General features: G+C 37.8%; 2 protein-coding genes across 3 annotated transcripts in view; both read left to right on the forward strand.

Annotated features, from left to right (window-relative positions):
- The first annotated feature begins 1,329 nt into the window (after nt 1-1,329).
- PTGR2 (prostaglandin reductase 2) lies at nt 1,330-15,828 on the forward strand. The gene is made up of 11 exons (XM_007459788.1): nt 1,330-1,366; nt 2,670-2,788; nt 4,851-5,042; nt 7,255-7,425; nt 8,438-8,647; nt 9,614-9,735; nt 11,132-11,219; nt 11,984-12,023; nt 12,854-12,935; nt 15,042-15,332; nt 15,441-15,828. Exons 1-11 carry the CDS (start codon nt 1,330-1,332, stop codon nt 15,826-15,828), a joined length of 1,740 nt encoding a protein of 579 aa, XP_007459850.1.
- Nucleotides 15,222-17,253, forward strand: part of ZNF410 (zinc finger protein 410) — a 43,612-nt gene continuing 41,580 nt past the window's right edge. Inside the window, exon 1 of one of the 2 annotated variants that reach the window (XM_007459718.1) lies at nt 15,222-15,332. The gene's annotated coding sequence lies outside the window, so the exon portion shown is untranslated. The remainder of the gene's footprint in view (nt 15,333-17,253) is intronic. The other variant, XM_007459717.1, reaches the window with a different exon arrangement.

Raw genomic sequence — 17,253 nt, forward strand, 5'->3', positions numbered from 1 at the left:
CCCGCGTCTCCTGCATCGGCAGGCGGACTCTCAAGCACTGCGCCACCAGGGAAGCCCCTAATATAATAATTTAAATCAACTATAATTTAATAAAAAATATGTTGCAATTGTAAAAAAAAATAAGTCATTGATATAATTGTTGTTCTTGGGCTTCTCAATGTTATTAGGTACTAAAGAGGATGAAATAAAATATCTAATGAGAGAAGACAACTAGTAAATAATTTTAAAAAGGATAATACTTGCTTAGTAACTTAAAAATCAAACAACTTAGACATATAGGATGGAAATTTTTATGTAGTAGTTAAGTGATTGGAATGTCAGACAGCTTGGGTTTGGATCTCAACTCCACCACCTTAGGAAAGTGCTTAAACACTTCAAGGCACATTTCCGCATCTATAAATTGGGGATAATAATAAAATATTTAATAGGATTGTTAGATTAAATGAAATATATATTAAATATTATTAAATACTACATGAATATATATGTGCATATATATATATATATGTATACATGTTTCATAGCACAACAGTACTTGATACAGAATAACACTAACGGTCCGTTTTCATTTTTAGTGATGGATAAAGTAAGCATGCCGAAGTCAGATAGTGCTAGCATTGGAACTTCATTTTGCTTCTTTCATTAGCTCAGATTGTAAACCCAGAATAAACTGATCCTTTTTTACTCACTTGGCCATTCTATATTACATAATTTCCTAGAAGGTGAGGATTTTAAAATGCTTTTGATGTATTACTTTTATAATCAGCAGAACTATTAAGAAATTTCCATTTTGATAAATGAATAAAAGAATTTTTGAAAATTTGGTTACATCTCAATGTAACCAAACGGTTACATTAACCAAACGGTTAAACGGTTAGTGTTTTATTTGCTACTAGACTAACTGGCTAACTCTGGAGGAATATATCATATTGTTTTCTTTTAATCAAGCTACAGTAGGAGCCTTAATCATGATGGCTTGAAGATGAATGTGCTTGAATTATGAGGCCAAAAACATTTTGTTCCACTCAATCTTCAGTGAATTTGTTCTTAATAGTCAAATATTCTAATTAGATTTAGTCTTTCTTCATATATTTGCTTTAGGAGGCAAACTCTAACAGGAGACTACATCTTTTTTGGATCCTAAATATGATTTTTCCTTTCCTTGTTCAGAAACACAAATGTACATTTTTTTTAACTTTTAAATTGTTGAATATTTGTGATTTAAAACTTTTGTGATTTATAGGAGTTACTACTTGTGATTTAAAACTTTTCTGTTTATAGGAGTTATTTTATACAGAAGTCTTGTGAGACCACTGTGCAAACAAGGTGATGATTGTACAAAGAGTGGTATTGAATTCCCGACCTGGTATGTACTTGTCTGTGATGAATGAACAGCTGTGGTCTTTAATAATTATTAATGCAAATGGAGGAACAAAAAGTAATAATATGATGTAAATGTGGTAAATTAGGTAGGAAGATATTAACACTAGTAGAGATATTAGAAGAAACTCTTTAAACAATATAATATTCATTTAAAATTATTTATTCATTCATTCATTCTTGGCTGCGTTGGGTCTTTGTTGCTGTGCGCAAGCTTTCTCTTGTTGAGGTGAGCAGGGGCTACTCGTTGTTGCGGTGTGCAGGCTTCTCATTGCTGTGGCTTCTCTTGTTGCGGAGCACGGGCTCTAGGTGTGCGGGCTTCAGTAGTTGTGGTGCATGGGCCTAGTTGCTCTGTGGGATCTTCCCGGACCAGGGCTCTAATCTGTGTTTCCTGCATTGGCAGGCGGATTCTTGACCACTGCACCACCAGGGAAGTCCCAATATTCATTTTTTTAAATGATAACTTATCAAGGCCATTTGTTGGGGAAATAAGGTATTTTAAAATATTATAATTTTTAGAAGGTTATATTACAAATATATGTGGCTTTTGTTTTTTCTTTGTAATGTGTATCATTGATTCTTAAGATGTGCTTTTCTGTTTTATGTGAAAAGCACTGACCTATGTCATCCTAGGTCATCTAACCTGACATCTAACCTGAATCATAGAAGCATAGGTATGGAAGTAACCTGAGAGGTTTGGGCCCATGCTGCCTTGGTTTTGGTGCTTACCTAGCATGTGGCCTGGGAAAGACACTTACCTTTTCTCAGTTTTAGTAAAGTGAGCAATTAGATTAAAATGTCTACATTCTATTTTCACCTTATAAATTTGATTATTCAATGAATATGAAGTTTTAATTATATTCATTTAAGTTTCTCTTTTCATCTTAAAATGAGGAAGGACAGTTTACCTCTTTACCTTGGCTAATGTATTTCTGCTACTTTGTAAATGTTAATTTTCATAGTTAAAAAAAAAAGCTGGCTGTGCTTTTTCACTTTTTGAAATCCTTCTATAATTTTATAACAGATGAGGTGATTTACCTGTGATCACCTTAAAAAAGAAATTTTTACTTTGACAGCAATATGCCAAAGGAAATTCTTGGAGAAAACCAAGAGCAAGTGAAACTATTTGAAGAATTTATGCTGAGTTACAGAAAAATTACAAAACAACATGGATTTATCCATGTGTGTATTCCAGGAGTGCTCTAAATCTTAGAGTGACCTTTTAAAAATAATAAATAATTCTATGGGAAAATGACTTTTTGATTTTATATCTTTGCCTAATATTCTAGGAAAAAATGGTAATCCAGTGGCGGAAAATTTCCGAGTAGAAGAAATAAACTTACCAGATAATATCAATGAAGGACAAGTACAAGTCAGAACTCTTTACCTTTCTGTGGATCCTTACATGGTAAGAATCAGGATTTTGTGACTTAGTGAAAATAATTTTATTTTCCTATTTTTTCATGTTGCATCTGAATTTCATTGTGTAAGCCTCATGATTAATAAATATTTGAGGCACTTCCCTGGTGGCGCAGTGGTTAAGAATTCGCCTGCCAGTGCAGGGGACATGGGCTTGAGCCCTGGTCCGGGAAGATCCCACATGCTGAGGAGCAACTAAGCCCGTGGACCACAACTACTGAGCCTACCCTCTAGAGCCCACGAACCACAACTACTGAGCCTGCGTGCCGCAACTACTGGAGCCCGCGCGCCTAGAGCCCATGCTCTGCAACGAGAAGCCACCGCAATGAGAAGCCTGCGCACCGAAACGAAGAGTAGCCCCCAGTCGTCACAACTAGAGAAAACCTGCGTGCAGCAACGAAGACCCAACACAGCCAAAAATACATAAATGAATAAATAAATTTATAAAAAAAAAAAATCACTCTGAACTCTCAGACTAGTCCTTTCTGTTATATTTTCTCAAAACAGTACCTTGACCTTCAGCCTATATCCCAGTTGTAATTAATAATTATTTGTGTTGTTATTAGATATTTAGTTTCCCTAATAAAAACTTATTATGACTAAGATCTTATTTATCACTGTATCTCCAGTGACAAGCATAAGTGCTTATTAAGCATTAAAGGAAGGAAGGAAGAAAATTACTTTGGTTGCTTTCACTTGACACTGTTCTAAAGAAAAAAAAGGACATAAACATCTTTAAAGGGGAAAAAAGAAATCTGATGAACATTAAATTATTGAAATTTTATATCATTCCAAATTCACAAGTAATTTTAATCACTATATATGTACTGTATTTTACATGGTTATATTTAATATGTATATACTATTTTGATTTCATATTTGTGATTTTATATTCATACCTTCATATGAAAAACTAGTCCAGATATTATTATTTTGGTGGTTGTATAACATTTTATTCTGTTGACATCATTTGCTTACCTATGGGGAGTTACTCATTCCCACTTTTTCTATTAGCCTTAAGAATCAGGTTCTTGGTGTGGCCAGTATCCAATGGCTGCTGCACTTGCTTTTCAAGAATATATGGGAGGGGCACACAAGCAGAAGTGTAGTGTATTCCAATAGAAGCTTCTGCCTCAATTCCCTATGTGGTCTTTTCCCCTGGTGAACTGAACCAGACCATGGGGGGCCCCTTGATCAAGCAGCCTTCCATCTATCCCATCTCCTGGACACTGTAGGCTTGTATATCTTGGCCTTCATGAGAGAGGCGAGAGTGAGCCACAGAGAGGAAGAAAGCCTTGATTACCTCCGGGAGAAGTCTTTAGCCCTAGTCCTTTGGAAAGGTGTGGTGCTATTGTGACATTATGTCTGAGGAATAAAGAGAACATCCAGCTGAGGTTAGGGGGAATGTTGTAGTGCTTGGTCTGAAGTTGTGATGAATAACTGTATAAAAATTGTTTCATTTCTCTTTTGGGTTATTTCCATTGAGGAAGCAGTATTGCTTGGCTGAAGAAATGAGCAGTATTATGGTATATATGTTACTAGTTTGTTTTCTATAAAAAAATGGACAGTTTTATAATATTATCAGCAACAGTAAGTGTACCTAATTTGCTACAATCCATTGAAACCATTGACACAGTATCTTGTATTACTTTTGCTAGCATAATGTATGTAATATTACATAAATTTCTTTAAGTAATTAAGAATTTTAACAGCTTTATTGAACTATAATCCACATATCATACAGTTTACACATTTAAACTGTATAATTCAGTGGTTTTTAGTCTATTCACAAAGTTGTGGAACTATCACCACAATCTAATTTTAGAACATACTTAAATTCCTTTTTAATTTCACTTCTTGTTATAGAGGGGATACTTTTTTTCAGGATAAAAAATAACTGAAAGGAAGAGAGAAATTAAGGTAAGTTTTGTTTGGCTAACACCGTACTTAACATTACTTATTACATACTTTCTTTTAGTCACTGGGTAAATTAGTAAACTGTTTCAGTATTATCAGAGAGAATTATCCTAATCTATGTTTTCTTTTCTTAGCGTTGTAGAATGAATGAAGACACTGGCAGTGACTATATATCACCTTGGCAGCTGTCTCAGGTGGTTGATGGTGGAGGTATTGGGATTATAGAAGAAAGCAAACACACAAATTTTACTAAAGGCGATTTTGTGACTTCTTTCTATTGGCCCTGGCAAACCAAGGTTATTCTAGATGGAAATATCCTTGAAAAGGTGATGTATAATATAAAGTATCTGATTTTTCCCCCCTGTAATTCCTTCTTTATGCATTTGGTGCTCAGTTCTTTTTGTTATCAGGGAAAAAATAAAAGCACATGTTTTCTTTTTAGATAGCTGTCAGAATATGGAAAGCCTTTTATTCCTCTTCCACTGTTGGTTGTAACTATGTATGACAGTTCTCAGATTGCCAATGAGTGATGTTGTTTTCCATATTTAATTTCTCAAATTTTACATAAGTGTTTTATACTAAGAACTAGAAGACCCCTTATAGTTGTATGCTTTAAAGTTTTCTGAGAAATTACCACTTGACTTACGAAATTCATTTGGTTTGTGCTTGAAATTCCATCTTGTGTCAGAAATCTTGAGTTCAGTTTCTACTGTTAGGCTGAACCATGTGGAGTTACCAATATTTGTCTGTTTTGACCTACAAAAACTGGCAGCCTCATGTAATTCAGCCTAATATTTGTCACCAAGGAAGTTACCTTATATCTCTGAACCTCAGTTTCCTCATGTGCAAAATGAAAACAATAGCTACCTCACAAGTGAATGTGAAAATTAAATTAAATTTAGCTATGATAAATGTGATTAAGGCTTTGTAAAAAGCTTTATAAAATTTTAGTATTTTTATGATTACAAATTATTATAATCAGTTAAAGATGGCTGTTAAGATAAAATGAGATGTGGGAGACATTACACAATCATTTGCCAACTTGATGGTACTAGTAAAATATATTTAACTAGGAATTTCATAGCAGGAAGTGAAAGAGAAACATTAAGCACTTTCTAGTTTTCCCTGTCATTGTGCTATAGTGGGAAATTGAGCAACTGGAGAGAGCTTAAAAATGTTTGGGGAGTAGGTATTAGAAATGAGGAAGAGGAATTCAGAAGGGATAGAAAAATGATCTTTGCTAAAAGCAAACTTATCTCACAATGTTTTTATACTGGCTTTACTAATAAATGACTATTAACTACAGGATACATTTCTGTGTAGTGTACGGTAGACCTTTCTGTATATTATAGACTTTAATATCTCCATTACTTTTATTCACACACCAGACTTAACTGATAGCCATTTAAAACTGCTGATTACAAACTGCCATTTTCTTTCTTTGTGGCAGACCAAGGTGGCGAATCTTGATTACTTTTGGTGGTTTATTGAGTTTTTACCAAAATTATTCAATTACTTAAAAACTATTATAAAACCTTTATGGTAGGGAGTCTTTCTATATAATTTTTTTTCAATTCTCCCTAATGTTACAGATAAGAAACAGGCACAGAAAATGTGAGAGAAGTATAATTAACTATTGATTGGGCCTGGTAAACATATAAACGTAAAATGCTAAAAAGCTGACAGAGACCTCATTTTATTCTGTAATTAAGCTAGAAGAAATTGTATCACACCTTCCTTACATTTCCATGGACCATTTTAAGCATCAGTAATGAGAACTGTTAGAGTTTGAGCTCATTTTTATATAGATAAATGTTTACTCTGGAATTGCTCAGAGATTTTTAAACGTTCCAGTTTTGCCTAGTGTTTTCCTGTTAAGTGTTTCCTCTCTTTTGAAATATTTGGGACATTGACAAGAAAGAATGTTTGGTATCTCTTATGTGGCAATTCTTTTTTAAAGGTTTTGTAGGTTTTTTTTTTACTATAAAGAGAAGTAATATTCTTTTTTTTTACTTTGTACAAGTAAATGATAGAATTTTAACAAGACTGAAGAATGCTTTACTGTTCTTGAAACTATGTTGGGTTGTTTATTAGTCCACTTGAACTGCCATTACAAAATATCATAGACTGAAATTTATTTTCTCACAGTTCTGGAGTCTAGAAGTCTGAGGTCAAGGTGCTGGAACATTTGGTTTCAGGTGAAGCCTCTCTTCCTGACTTAAAGATGGCTGCCTTCTCACTGTGTCCTCACACAGCATCCAGCCTTTCCTCTGTGCGCCTGCATAGAAAGAGATCTCTGGTGCCTCTTCCTCTTTTAAGGACATAAGTCCTATCAGATTAGGGCCCCACCTTTATGACCTCATTTAACCTTATCTCCTTAAAGGCCCTATCTCCAAATATACTCACACTAAGAGTTAGGTCTTCAATATATGAATTTGGGGGGGACACAATACAGTACTTAACAGGTTGTCTCTACCCTGTTGACTTAAAATGGAAATTCCTAGTATTATTTTTAAAAGGTATGTATATATTTTTTAGGTAGACCCACAGCTTGTGGATGGACACCTTTCATACTTTCTTGGAGCTATAGGGATGCCTGGTTTGACTTCCTTGATTGGGATACAGGAAAAAGGTCATATAACTGCTGAATCTAATCAGACAATGGTTGTTAGTGGAGCTGCTGGTGCTTGTGGATCCTTAGCTGGGCAGGTAAACTTTTGGAGAATAATCTGATTTTCTAAAAAACTAGTCATAACTGAATCTCTGGATATGTGTATATAATTTAAGATATAAAATTGAACAAATTTATGATTATTTTACACATTTTTGGTAGAAGTGATATAGCATGCTTAGACTCTCTTCTTAACAATATGAAATATGTTATAGATTTTTGTATTTTGTTCTTTTTTTTTATTTTATTTTTTGCGGTACGCGGGCCTCTCACTGTCGTGGCCTCTCCTGTTGCGGAGCTCCGGACGCGCAGGCTCAGTGGCCATGGCCCACGGGCCCATACGCTCTGCGGCGTGTGGGATCCTCCCAGACCGGGGCACGAACCCGTGTCCCCTGCATCGGCAGGCAGACTCTCAACCGCTGCACCACCAGCGAAGCCCTGTATTTTGTTCTCTTTTAACCAAAAATGACATGGTAAATGCGAGAGCATTGCTGTAATCAATATGAAGAAGAAAATCACAGAGTACCTGTTTGGAATTACATGAATTAAAAAACAAATTTATATTTAAAAAAAATCATCTTCAAATAAGAAAGCACTTATTGGGTTCGAGAAGTATAGTAAATATTATGATAGAAATTTATAAAGTACATTGTTTTATGAATAATAGCCTTTATAGTGTGAAACCATTGAAACAAAACATTTTACCTTAATAGTGATTTTAGTTGCTCACAGGCCTGAAAAATATTGAATTGCAAGATAGAGATGTTTTGGGTCTGACTATTCCTTTTATGATATCATCTTTAAATTGCAAAATTTTAACATTCAAACTAACTCTAATTGTATTCAATCTTAATTTTTTAAAGAATGCCATTATATCTGTTCTCAGTTCTTTTGGTTTCAAATTACTTTCAGCTAAAAGCCTTATAATCTAACCTCAGTTGTGACGAACACTTTCATATATGTACTTGTATTAACTTTCATACTTTCACATTTTTACATTTAAATTGTGAGAGTAGAAAGTTGTTTAATTTTCAAAAATTTTCCCCCTAGATTGGCCACTTGATGGGCTGTTCCAGAGTTGTGGGAATTTGTGGAACACCTGAGAAGTGCCTCCTTTTGACCTCAGAACTGGGCTTTGATGCTGCAATTAATTATAAAGAGGGGAGTGTGGCAGAACAACTCCGTGAATTATGCCCCTCTGGAGTGGATGTTTACTTTGACAATGTTGGAGGTGACATCAGTGATACAGTGATAAGTCAGGTTGTTTTCTGATTTGTTTGTTATAAATTTGAATATTACAGTTTATTTGATGTGATATCTTTTTATCTGATACTGAGAGAGAAAAAAAAACTTTTTAAAATTGTAGGGTTTGTGGTGAAAAACATGATGGTCAGTATTGTAATTAAGTGATACAGAAGAGTTTGCTGAAGCTACTTCCATTTGTTTGTGGATTTGCACTGTGAGCATCAATTTCAGTTCTTTGCTAGCAATGTTATATTTTCACCTGTAATTTATTTTTGTGAAAAAATACAGTTGTATTATTCAAATGAAATTCTAACCTTTAACTCACTTCTAACCATCAACCAACTTAAATCAACCAACTTACAGCCATGACTTTGGGTAAGGAAAGGATTTTCATAGATTGCAGGTATTTACATATTTTAATTGACAGTGTTACAGTTTATCAACATTAGCTGTTAACACTGCATTGTCCTTTACTCTATGTAAAATTGTTTTCAATTGATGTTAAATTATTTAAATTCTAAGAAATACTCTACCAATAATAACAAAAGTAGCAACAACGATGACAATGAGAACTAACGCAATTCTTTTGCTGATTACCAAACTCTTATTTACTGCTGTGTTCCTTTGGAGTAGACTTATTTTCTAGCTAATTAAAGCTCTCTAATACATATAATGGGTAAGTCTTCAAAACAAAATCAATTAATTGGCATTATAATTATATAATACTAATTATATAATACTATAGGGAATTCCCTGGAGGTGGTCCAGTTGTTAGGACTGCGTGCTTTCACTGCCCAGGGCGCAGGTTCAATCCCTGGTAAGGGAACTAAGATACCACAAACCGAGTGGTGTGGCCATTTGAAAAAAAAAAAAAAGATTAAATATTACAGTCAAGGAGGCTTTCATTGAGGCAGCCATAAAATTAGTAAACATAGGGAAGGTGTATATCTTAGGTTATAATCATCAATTTTCTCTGAACAGATGAATCAGAACAGCCACATCATCCTATGTGGTCAAATTTCTCAGTACAACAAAGATGTGCCTTATCCTCCTCCACTACCCTCTGCTGTAGAAGCAATCCGGAAAGAAAGAAACATCACAAGGTGTGTTCTACGCTTTCCCCTTATTACCAGATTCAAGGGGTTTAAAGATCATGGATGAATACAAAATATGTTGTTCTTCATATATAATTTTTCTTATTAAATAAAACTTGAAAATGTACATTTTAAGGTGGACCTTTAGGTTTTGGTTAACTAGGTCCCTGGCAGAAAACGTTTTGAAAAATGCATCTGTTCAATCAATCTTTTGCAAATCTTTTTTGCGAGTGTCAGAAATTCAACTCATATTGGCTTAAGTGCGAAGGAAATTTATTGGCTCATGTATCTAAGAAATTCAATATTAGTACTGGCTTAGATTTAGCTGGATAAAAGGTTTGCATAGTGGTGTCATGACTCTAGTTTTTTTTTTTTTTGTTTTTTGTTTTTTTGCTGTATGCGGGCCTCTCACTGCCGTGGCCTCTCCCGTTGCGGAGCACAGACTCCGGACGCGCAGGCTCAGCGGCCATGGCCCACGGGCCCAGCCGCTCCGCGGCATGTGGGATCCTCCCAGACCGGGGCACGAACCCGTGTCCCCTGCATCGGCAGGCGGACTCTCAACCACTGCGCCACCAGGGAAGCCCCTAGTTTTTTATTTTTAATTAATTCTTACTTTTGGCTGTGTTGGGTCTTCGTTGCTGCGCGCAGGCTTTCTCTAGTTGTGGCGAGCGGGGGCTACTCTTTGTTGTGGTGCACAGGCCTCTCATTGCGGTGGCTTCTCTTGTTATGGAGCACAGGCTCTAGACACACAGGCTTCAATAGTTGTGGCTTGCAGGCTCTAGAGCACAGGTTCAGTAGTTGTGGCGCACGGGCTTAGTTGCTCCACGGCATGTGGGATCCTCCCAGACCAGGGCTCAAACCTGTGTCCCCCGCATTGGCAGGTGGAGTCTTAACCACTGTGCCACCAGGGAGATCCCATGACTCAGTTTTTCTTCACCCCTGGGCTGTGCTTTCTTCTGGATTGTCTTGGCTCCCTCACGGGCTCTCCTCTTGCAGCAGCAGGAGGATGACTGTTATCTTTACTCTTACATTTTACCAGATTAGCAATCCAAGCAAAAAAGAGAACAGCTCTCTTCTTTCAGTTTTATCACATCTCCAAGCTGATACTTAATGGCTCAGACTGGCCTGGCTTTCGTCACATGAGGGTGGGGAAAGGATGTCACCCATAAAGTAAAATCACAGTGTTACTACCAAATGGGATTATAGATGCTGGGCAGACAATACAGTAGAAGTCCATGATACTTAGGCTTGTAACTACACCTAAAGCTATATCTGACCAGACTCTGTGTGATTAAGTCCTAATGTTTGAAAGATTAACACATTTTAGAGTTCTGGAATGATTTGATTTGGGCTTTCTCACTCCCACCCTAGTCTCTGATCATTATCCTTTTCTTCCCCACTACAGAGAAAGATTTCTGGTGTTAAATTTTAAGGACAAATTTGAGTCTGGTATTCTCCAGCTGAGTCAGTGGTTTAAAGAAGGAAAGCTAAAGGTAGAACTGCTTCTGTTCTTTATCAGTATTATTCTTCCTGCTACTTGATATACTTTTGTATTATTTGAATTTAATATTAGTTTTGTAATAAATATTTCTACAGAAGAAAAGTATACTGAATATTATAAATTAACTTTACCTCCTGAGTGAGGATAACTCTTCTGATTGAGAAACCCTCTCATTATTCCCTTTATCTAAAATTTTATTAATGTTTACTTTTCTTAGACTATATTACAAGATCAATAGGTTTTTGTTTTTTCCAAATTGCAATATTCATTAACAAATATTTATGGAATGCTACTATGAGTTAGAAGCTGTGCTTTCTCGAAAATCTTATAAGCACCTCCTAGTACCTCTCCACCACCATACATCTTTCCTGCCCTCCCTGGACATTCTGATAAATCTCTTGGCTGTGGCTGAAAATCAGGAATTAACGATCTGGGGTCCAGGGACCCTGACCTAGGATGTTCTTGAAATGTGAAAATAATAGGCAAAGTTGTATGTGTGTGTGCTTATATACTTTGTTTTTTGAAAAGAAGGTGTATAGCATGTGATATTACAAACTGAAGATTAGACAATGGGAAAATAGGATTGTACTTAAAAAATTAATTGATAGGAAACTTTTCTGACTACCTACACAAAATGAAGAATATCTCTTTTTAGACAGAAAATGCTAAATAGTATTGCTGCCTTTTGCAAAACTGACTGTTAAATAGAAACACTTAAGTCTAAAGAATATAAAATATACCTATTTTGATTTACAGATCAAAGAGACTATGATAAATGGATTGGAAAACATGGGAGGTAAGATGAATGTAGATTTATTTATTATACACATGAGTTCAGCACAGATACTCTCTTTTTTCTTTTAATTCTACTTCTCTGTTGTTTTTTTCTTTTAAAATCATTTCTTTCCTGTAAAGTCTTGATCAAACTTCATGAAGTTCAACTTAGTGGTATTTAAGAGCCATTGTTTTCTCATTTCAAATTGTAAAGTAAGTGTTTCTTTGGTTTTGTAAATAACTTATGAAAAAAAAATGTGAGAATTGTGAAAGTCATTTAGCCTCTAGGTAACTTTTTCTGATTGAATGGTTCTAAGCCATCATAAGATTACATGAAGCAAAGTTTCAGTATTGGGTCTTTTTTTTTTTTTACTAACATACACAGATTTCAACACTCTCTTTTGTTTCAAATAAAGAGGATTGAATAAAACTGATAATTTTTCCTTTTTGAGAAAAAAATTTAATATACTTGGAGATGTATATTTCACTTAGTAAAACTTTATGACTAGATTTCCAATATTTTAAAGTTATTTAAAAATTGTTATTGCTGACATTTATCCTCATATTTATTTGCCTCTAGTCTTCAGACTCTGTAACAGTGAACATGGATGTAGACACCAATTAATCATTTCTAGTTTGGGTAAAGACACATTTTTAAGATGTTAATTGGGTTAGTTTGTCCTACAACTTGGCCAGTGTTTTACTTGAAGTTTCTTTTCATGACAGTTTCCTTCTGTACTTAAAATCATTGAAGAAATTATTCAAATTAATTGTATGTGTCTGACCTACTGATAAACATGTATGATGGTGACATTTATGTTTTCAGATAACCTAGTTTTTTTTTCTTTCCAGCTGCATTCCAGTCCATGATGACAGGAGGTAACATGGGCAAGCAGATAGTTTGCATTTCAGAAGAAACCTCTTTGTTATGTCTGTAAACATCTTCATTAAGGAAATACACGGATTGCTTTCCGTTTTGCACAAAGATTTCAAGATACATTAAAAAAACCCTTAAGAGTACAGATACCTTTTGATTTAAATGTGATCATAGGTGATATTTTCTTAGCTGCATAACATAATTCTTTCCTATGTCTTCAATATCATATATGTATTCTTCATCCAATATGATTATTTACAATAATAGATTGAAGTCAACATGACCTATTTTTCCTTCTTTTGTTAAAACTAATATTACATGAAATTTATATCAGATATTCTGAAACCACTGGAGATTTGATGTAACTGTTTAATAGATCATACAAAATATTTTTTAAATTAATAACTTTTATTAACTTTATAAGTTGTATTTAAAATAGAATACTTGAGAAGGCACTTAGTAAATATTGAACTGGACATGCTTTACATAATTCTTGAACTGAAGCTTGGTGAATAAATTGGGATGGTCTTTCCATATTATAGATGGAAGAGGGACTTAATTGCAGGGTCTGTGTGTGTGTAGGGGTTTGGGGGAATTCAGAGCTTGTGGAACAGTTTTTGGGGTAGGAGAGCAGAGGCTTTGTGTTGGGAGTAGTATGAGAAATTAAATAACTGAGGTTGGTTAGGTTGATGGAGGGACTAGATTTACTACAGAAGATATGTGTTTTGCCAAGTAGTTCACAGTATAGCCTAAAAACTCAAATATATATATTGATAAAAGCCTACGTTTATATTAGGTTAGCAGGCACATACTGTCAAATAGTTACAAAGATTTCAAGGGCAAATAGATATAGACATCAATTCAAGTTTTAAGTGATGAAAAAGATTTAAACAACAAATACAGCTTCGGGCTTCCCTGGTGGCGCAGTGGTTGAGAGTTCACCTGCCGATGCAGGGGACGGGGGTTTGGGAAGATCCCACATGCCGCGGAGCGGCTAGGCCTGTGAGCCATGGCCATTGAGCCTGTGCGTCCGGAGCCTGTGCTCTGCAACAGGAGAGGCCACAACAGCGAGGCCTGCGTACCACAAAAACAAAAACAAAAACAAATACAGCTTCAGAAAATGACAGAACTGAGTGAGCAAAGTAACAAATGTTCATAAAGATGGGTGTTCAAGACCTATTAATGTACCTCTAAATAAGAGCAGTTGTTTTATTAATTGTAATCAACCCTTTAATACAGTAAAATTGAGGATATTTTCTGAGTGTTGTGCTGGCTTATGGTCAGCTGTTTACAAACTGCAATATACTTTTGTGTAGATTCGAACTGTGTTAGTAATCAGTCACTCCAGTTGACCTCAGTGGCCTTCGCTTCTTTCTTGTTTTATATACTTTTCCAGAGAGAGCTGCATCTCTTGTCTGTGTGTTGATAACTCCCAAATCTGTATCTTATTTCTGACCTCTTGAGCTAGGTAGGGACCTTTACCTCCAATTAAATATCCCATAGGCACCTGGAATAGATAAACTCGGCTTATCTAAAGAGGAATTATCTTCCTCTGAAACATGTTCCTTCTTTGTTTTCAAATCACCATCATTGGTGTACTAAACCACTCCCCTGGTTTCTTCAACCTTGTCTCTGTCCTTGAAAATGCCCTTCTTACAAAACACCTTTAATTCCCACTGCCACTATCTTAGCTCAGTCCCTCCTTCATCCTTTGGCACGCAGCAAGTATTCAAAAATTAGTAATTTCACAAAGTCAGTCAAACACATAAAGCTCTAACAAGTTGCGGCATCTGGCCTGAAACTCAAAGTGTTCTGGCACCGGTGTGGACATCGGAGAGCTCTTTACATCCTACTGTACTGACGAAACCCAGACTCTAGGGACTTCACCTTCCAAAAAAAAGTTATACACCGGAGTCTCAATTCTTACCCCACCTGGTATGCAATGCAGAACTAGATTCTGCAAGTTCCCTTCTCGGGCAGTGAAGCTTCAAGGTCTTCACTAAGAACTTTGATAAATGTTTTAAGTAGTGATCTTTTCTTTCTCGCTTGCCTCCATTGCAACATGTACTGATCTCAGCTGACAGGAGATAACTACCCCATCCGCTGCAGTAGGGAAGCAGTGACGTCACGCCTAGAATTGACCCCGTTTTTCGGGCTTCGCAGACCACGGAGCTACAAAGACCGAGAGGGAATGAGTGGGAGGCAGGAGACCGCAGTGCCTTTCTTCTCCGAGCCAAGCCTGCCTGGCCCGCGCAGGCCAGCGGCCCCCGGGGCGGAACCTCCTGCTGGACTGCAGCAGCCCGGCTCGGAGGCGAGCGAGTGGGTGTGTGTGTGGGGGAGGCGGCCAAACTTCCTGTCCCGCGCTCGAGCTGCTTCCGGCGGGAGCCGGAAGACGCTCTGTGTGGACAGAATTCGGGGCCAACTGACGGACGGACGGCTGCCCGGGACGGAAAGGTGAGCTCCGGGGTGGCCCTGACCGACCCGCTCGGCTAGGTGGTCCCCGAGAGGGAGGGAGCCAGTGCTGGCTCCTCAGGGGCTTGGGCCGAGTTTGCCCCCGGAGAGGACAGGGAAACCGCCCCGGGGCACCCCACCCGGATCTGGAGCGGCCGGTCTGAAGCCCTACGGCTTCGGCTCTTCTCGCGGGCTTTTGGGGCATATGTTTCGGCTCCTTCGCTTGGTTTCGGGGCCAGGGACATGGGGACAAGACCAACCTGGAGAAAGCCAGAGTCAGCGAGTCCCCGCGGCGGGGGGGCCCGCGGCTTCGGCTCTTCTCGCGGGCTTTTGGGGCATATGTTTCGGCTCCTTCGCTTGGTTTCGGGGCCAGGGACATGGGGACAAGACCAACCTGGAGAAAGCCAGAGTCAGCGAGTCCCCGCGGCGGGCGCTCCTGGACTGCACCCTCCGCGAGGCCTGCCTGCGGACCTTGGGGCCCTTCACTAGGCTGTTGTAATGGGGGAACGAGGATGTCAAGGCGACTCTGCCCTGGACATTTCAGCCCAGATCTACCCTCTTCTTTCGTACGTCCGCTTACTTTCCCGGTCTAGAAGAAGGAAGGCTGCCGACTCGGAGGGTCTGGGCCACTGGTTTCTCCTTTGCGTGTCATTTCAAGGCGAGGGTGTGGGCTGTGAGAGTCTACAGCCTTATGCATTTCGCAGGTTGAAGTTTCTTCAGAGAAAAGAATTCAGTTAGTTTATTAAAGTTTATCTCACTTGCTCGTGAGCCTCTGAAATGCATTTAGGAGCCATTTGAAAGTTAAATATTATTAACTTAGAACTTAAGATTTTGTATTTCTTCCTCACTTTGGCACAAGGACCAACACAGCGTATTTGCAAAGAGAGTAAAAGAAACATTTTAAAATAAAGCCAGGGACATTTTGTTATTGTTGGGGAGTGAGAAATTCCACTTTGTGTTATCTTCGTGTGAGACAAGGTCAACTAAACTCGCAGTCAAAAGATTTAGGTTCTAGTTTTTTAAGTTTTACATCTAAGTAGAGGTCTAATTTTTGGCAAGTTAATCTCTAGCTTTGGACTTTTTTTTCCCTCTGTAAATGCAGGGGGTTACCTATTCATTCAGCAAAGATTTCCTGAATGCTTAGTTTGTGTAAAGCATCAGTGGAGAAGGGAGAAGGATGGGAGAAGGATGATAAATTCAATGAACCTTAACCAGTGAGAAAAATATGCAGGTAGACAACTGACTCCCAAGGCAGGCTGAAATAATTGCTAAAGAGAGGTTAAGCTGTGTTGTGAGAACACCGAGGGAAGGACAGATTTGTTCTGACTGGAGGGAAAAGGGTCTTCATGGAGGATGGTGTATGAGTTGGATTTTAAAGACTGGAAAGGATTTCAAAAGATCACAGCTGGATTGGAGGGTTTTATTACTGGAGGGTCTTATTACTGAAGAACTATCACAAGGGAAAGGGACCTTGAGCACTAAAATAGGTTGGAGTATTCATTTAGTAGCCAGTCCAGTGTGTACTGGAGAAAAGGGTTCATTGAGGAATATAGTGGATGCTGCAGTTGGAACGGTATTTGAGGACATATTGTTGAATATTTAAAATGCCCTGCTTAGGGATTTTACTTAATTCTGAAGCACTGAACTTTGGGTAAGGGAAGTGACGTAAGCATTTCTGTGTTTTGGAAAGATAACTCGAGTGGCTGCATAAAAGATGGAATGGAGGGCTTCCCTGGTGGCGCAGTGGTTGAGAGTCCGCCTGCCGATGCATGGGACATGGGTTCGTGCCCCGGTCCGGGAGGATCCCACATGCCGCGGAGCGGCTGGGCCCGTGAGCCATGGCCACTGAGCCTGCGCGTCCGGAGCCTGTGCTCTGCAACAGGAGAGGCCACAACAGTGAGAGGCCCGCGTACCGCAAAAAAAA

Source organism: Lipotes vexillifer, unplaced genomic scaffold (assembly GCF_000442215.2).
Source record: "Lipotes vexillifer unplaced genomic scaffold, Lipotes_vexillifer_v1.1 scaffold39, whole genome shotgun sequence".
In the NCBI taxonomy this organism is placed as follows: Eukaryota; Metazoa; Chordata; class Mammalia; order Artiodactyla; family Lipotidae; genus Lipotes; species Lipotes vexillifer.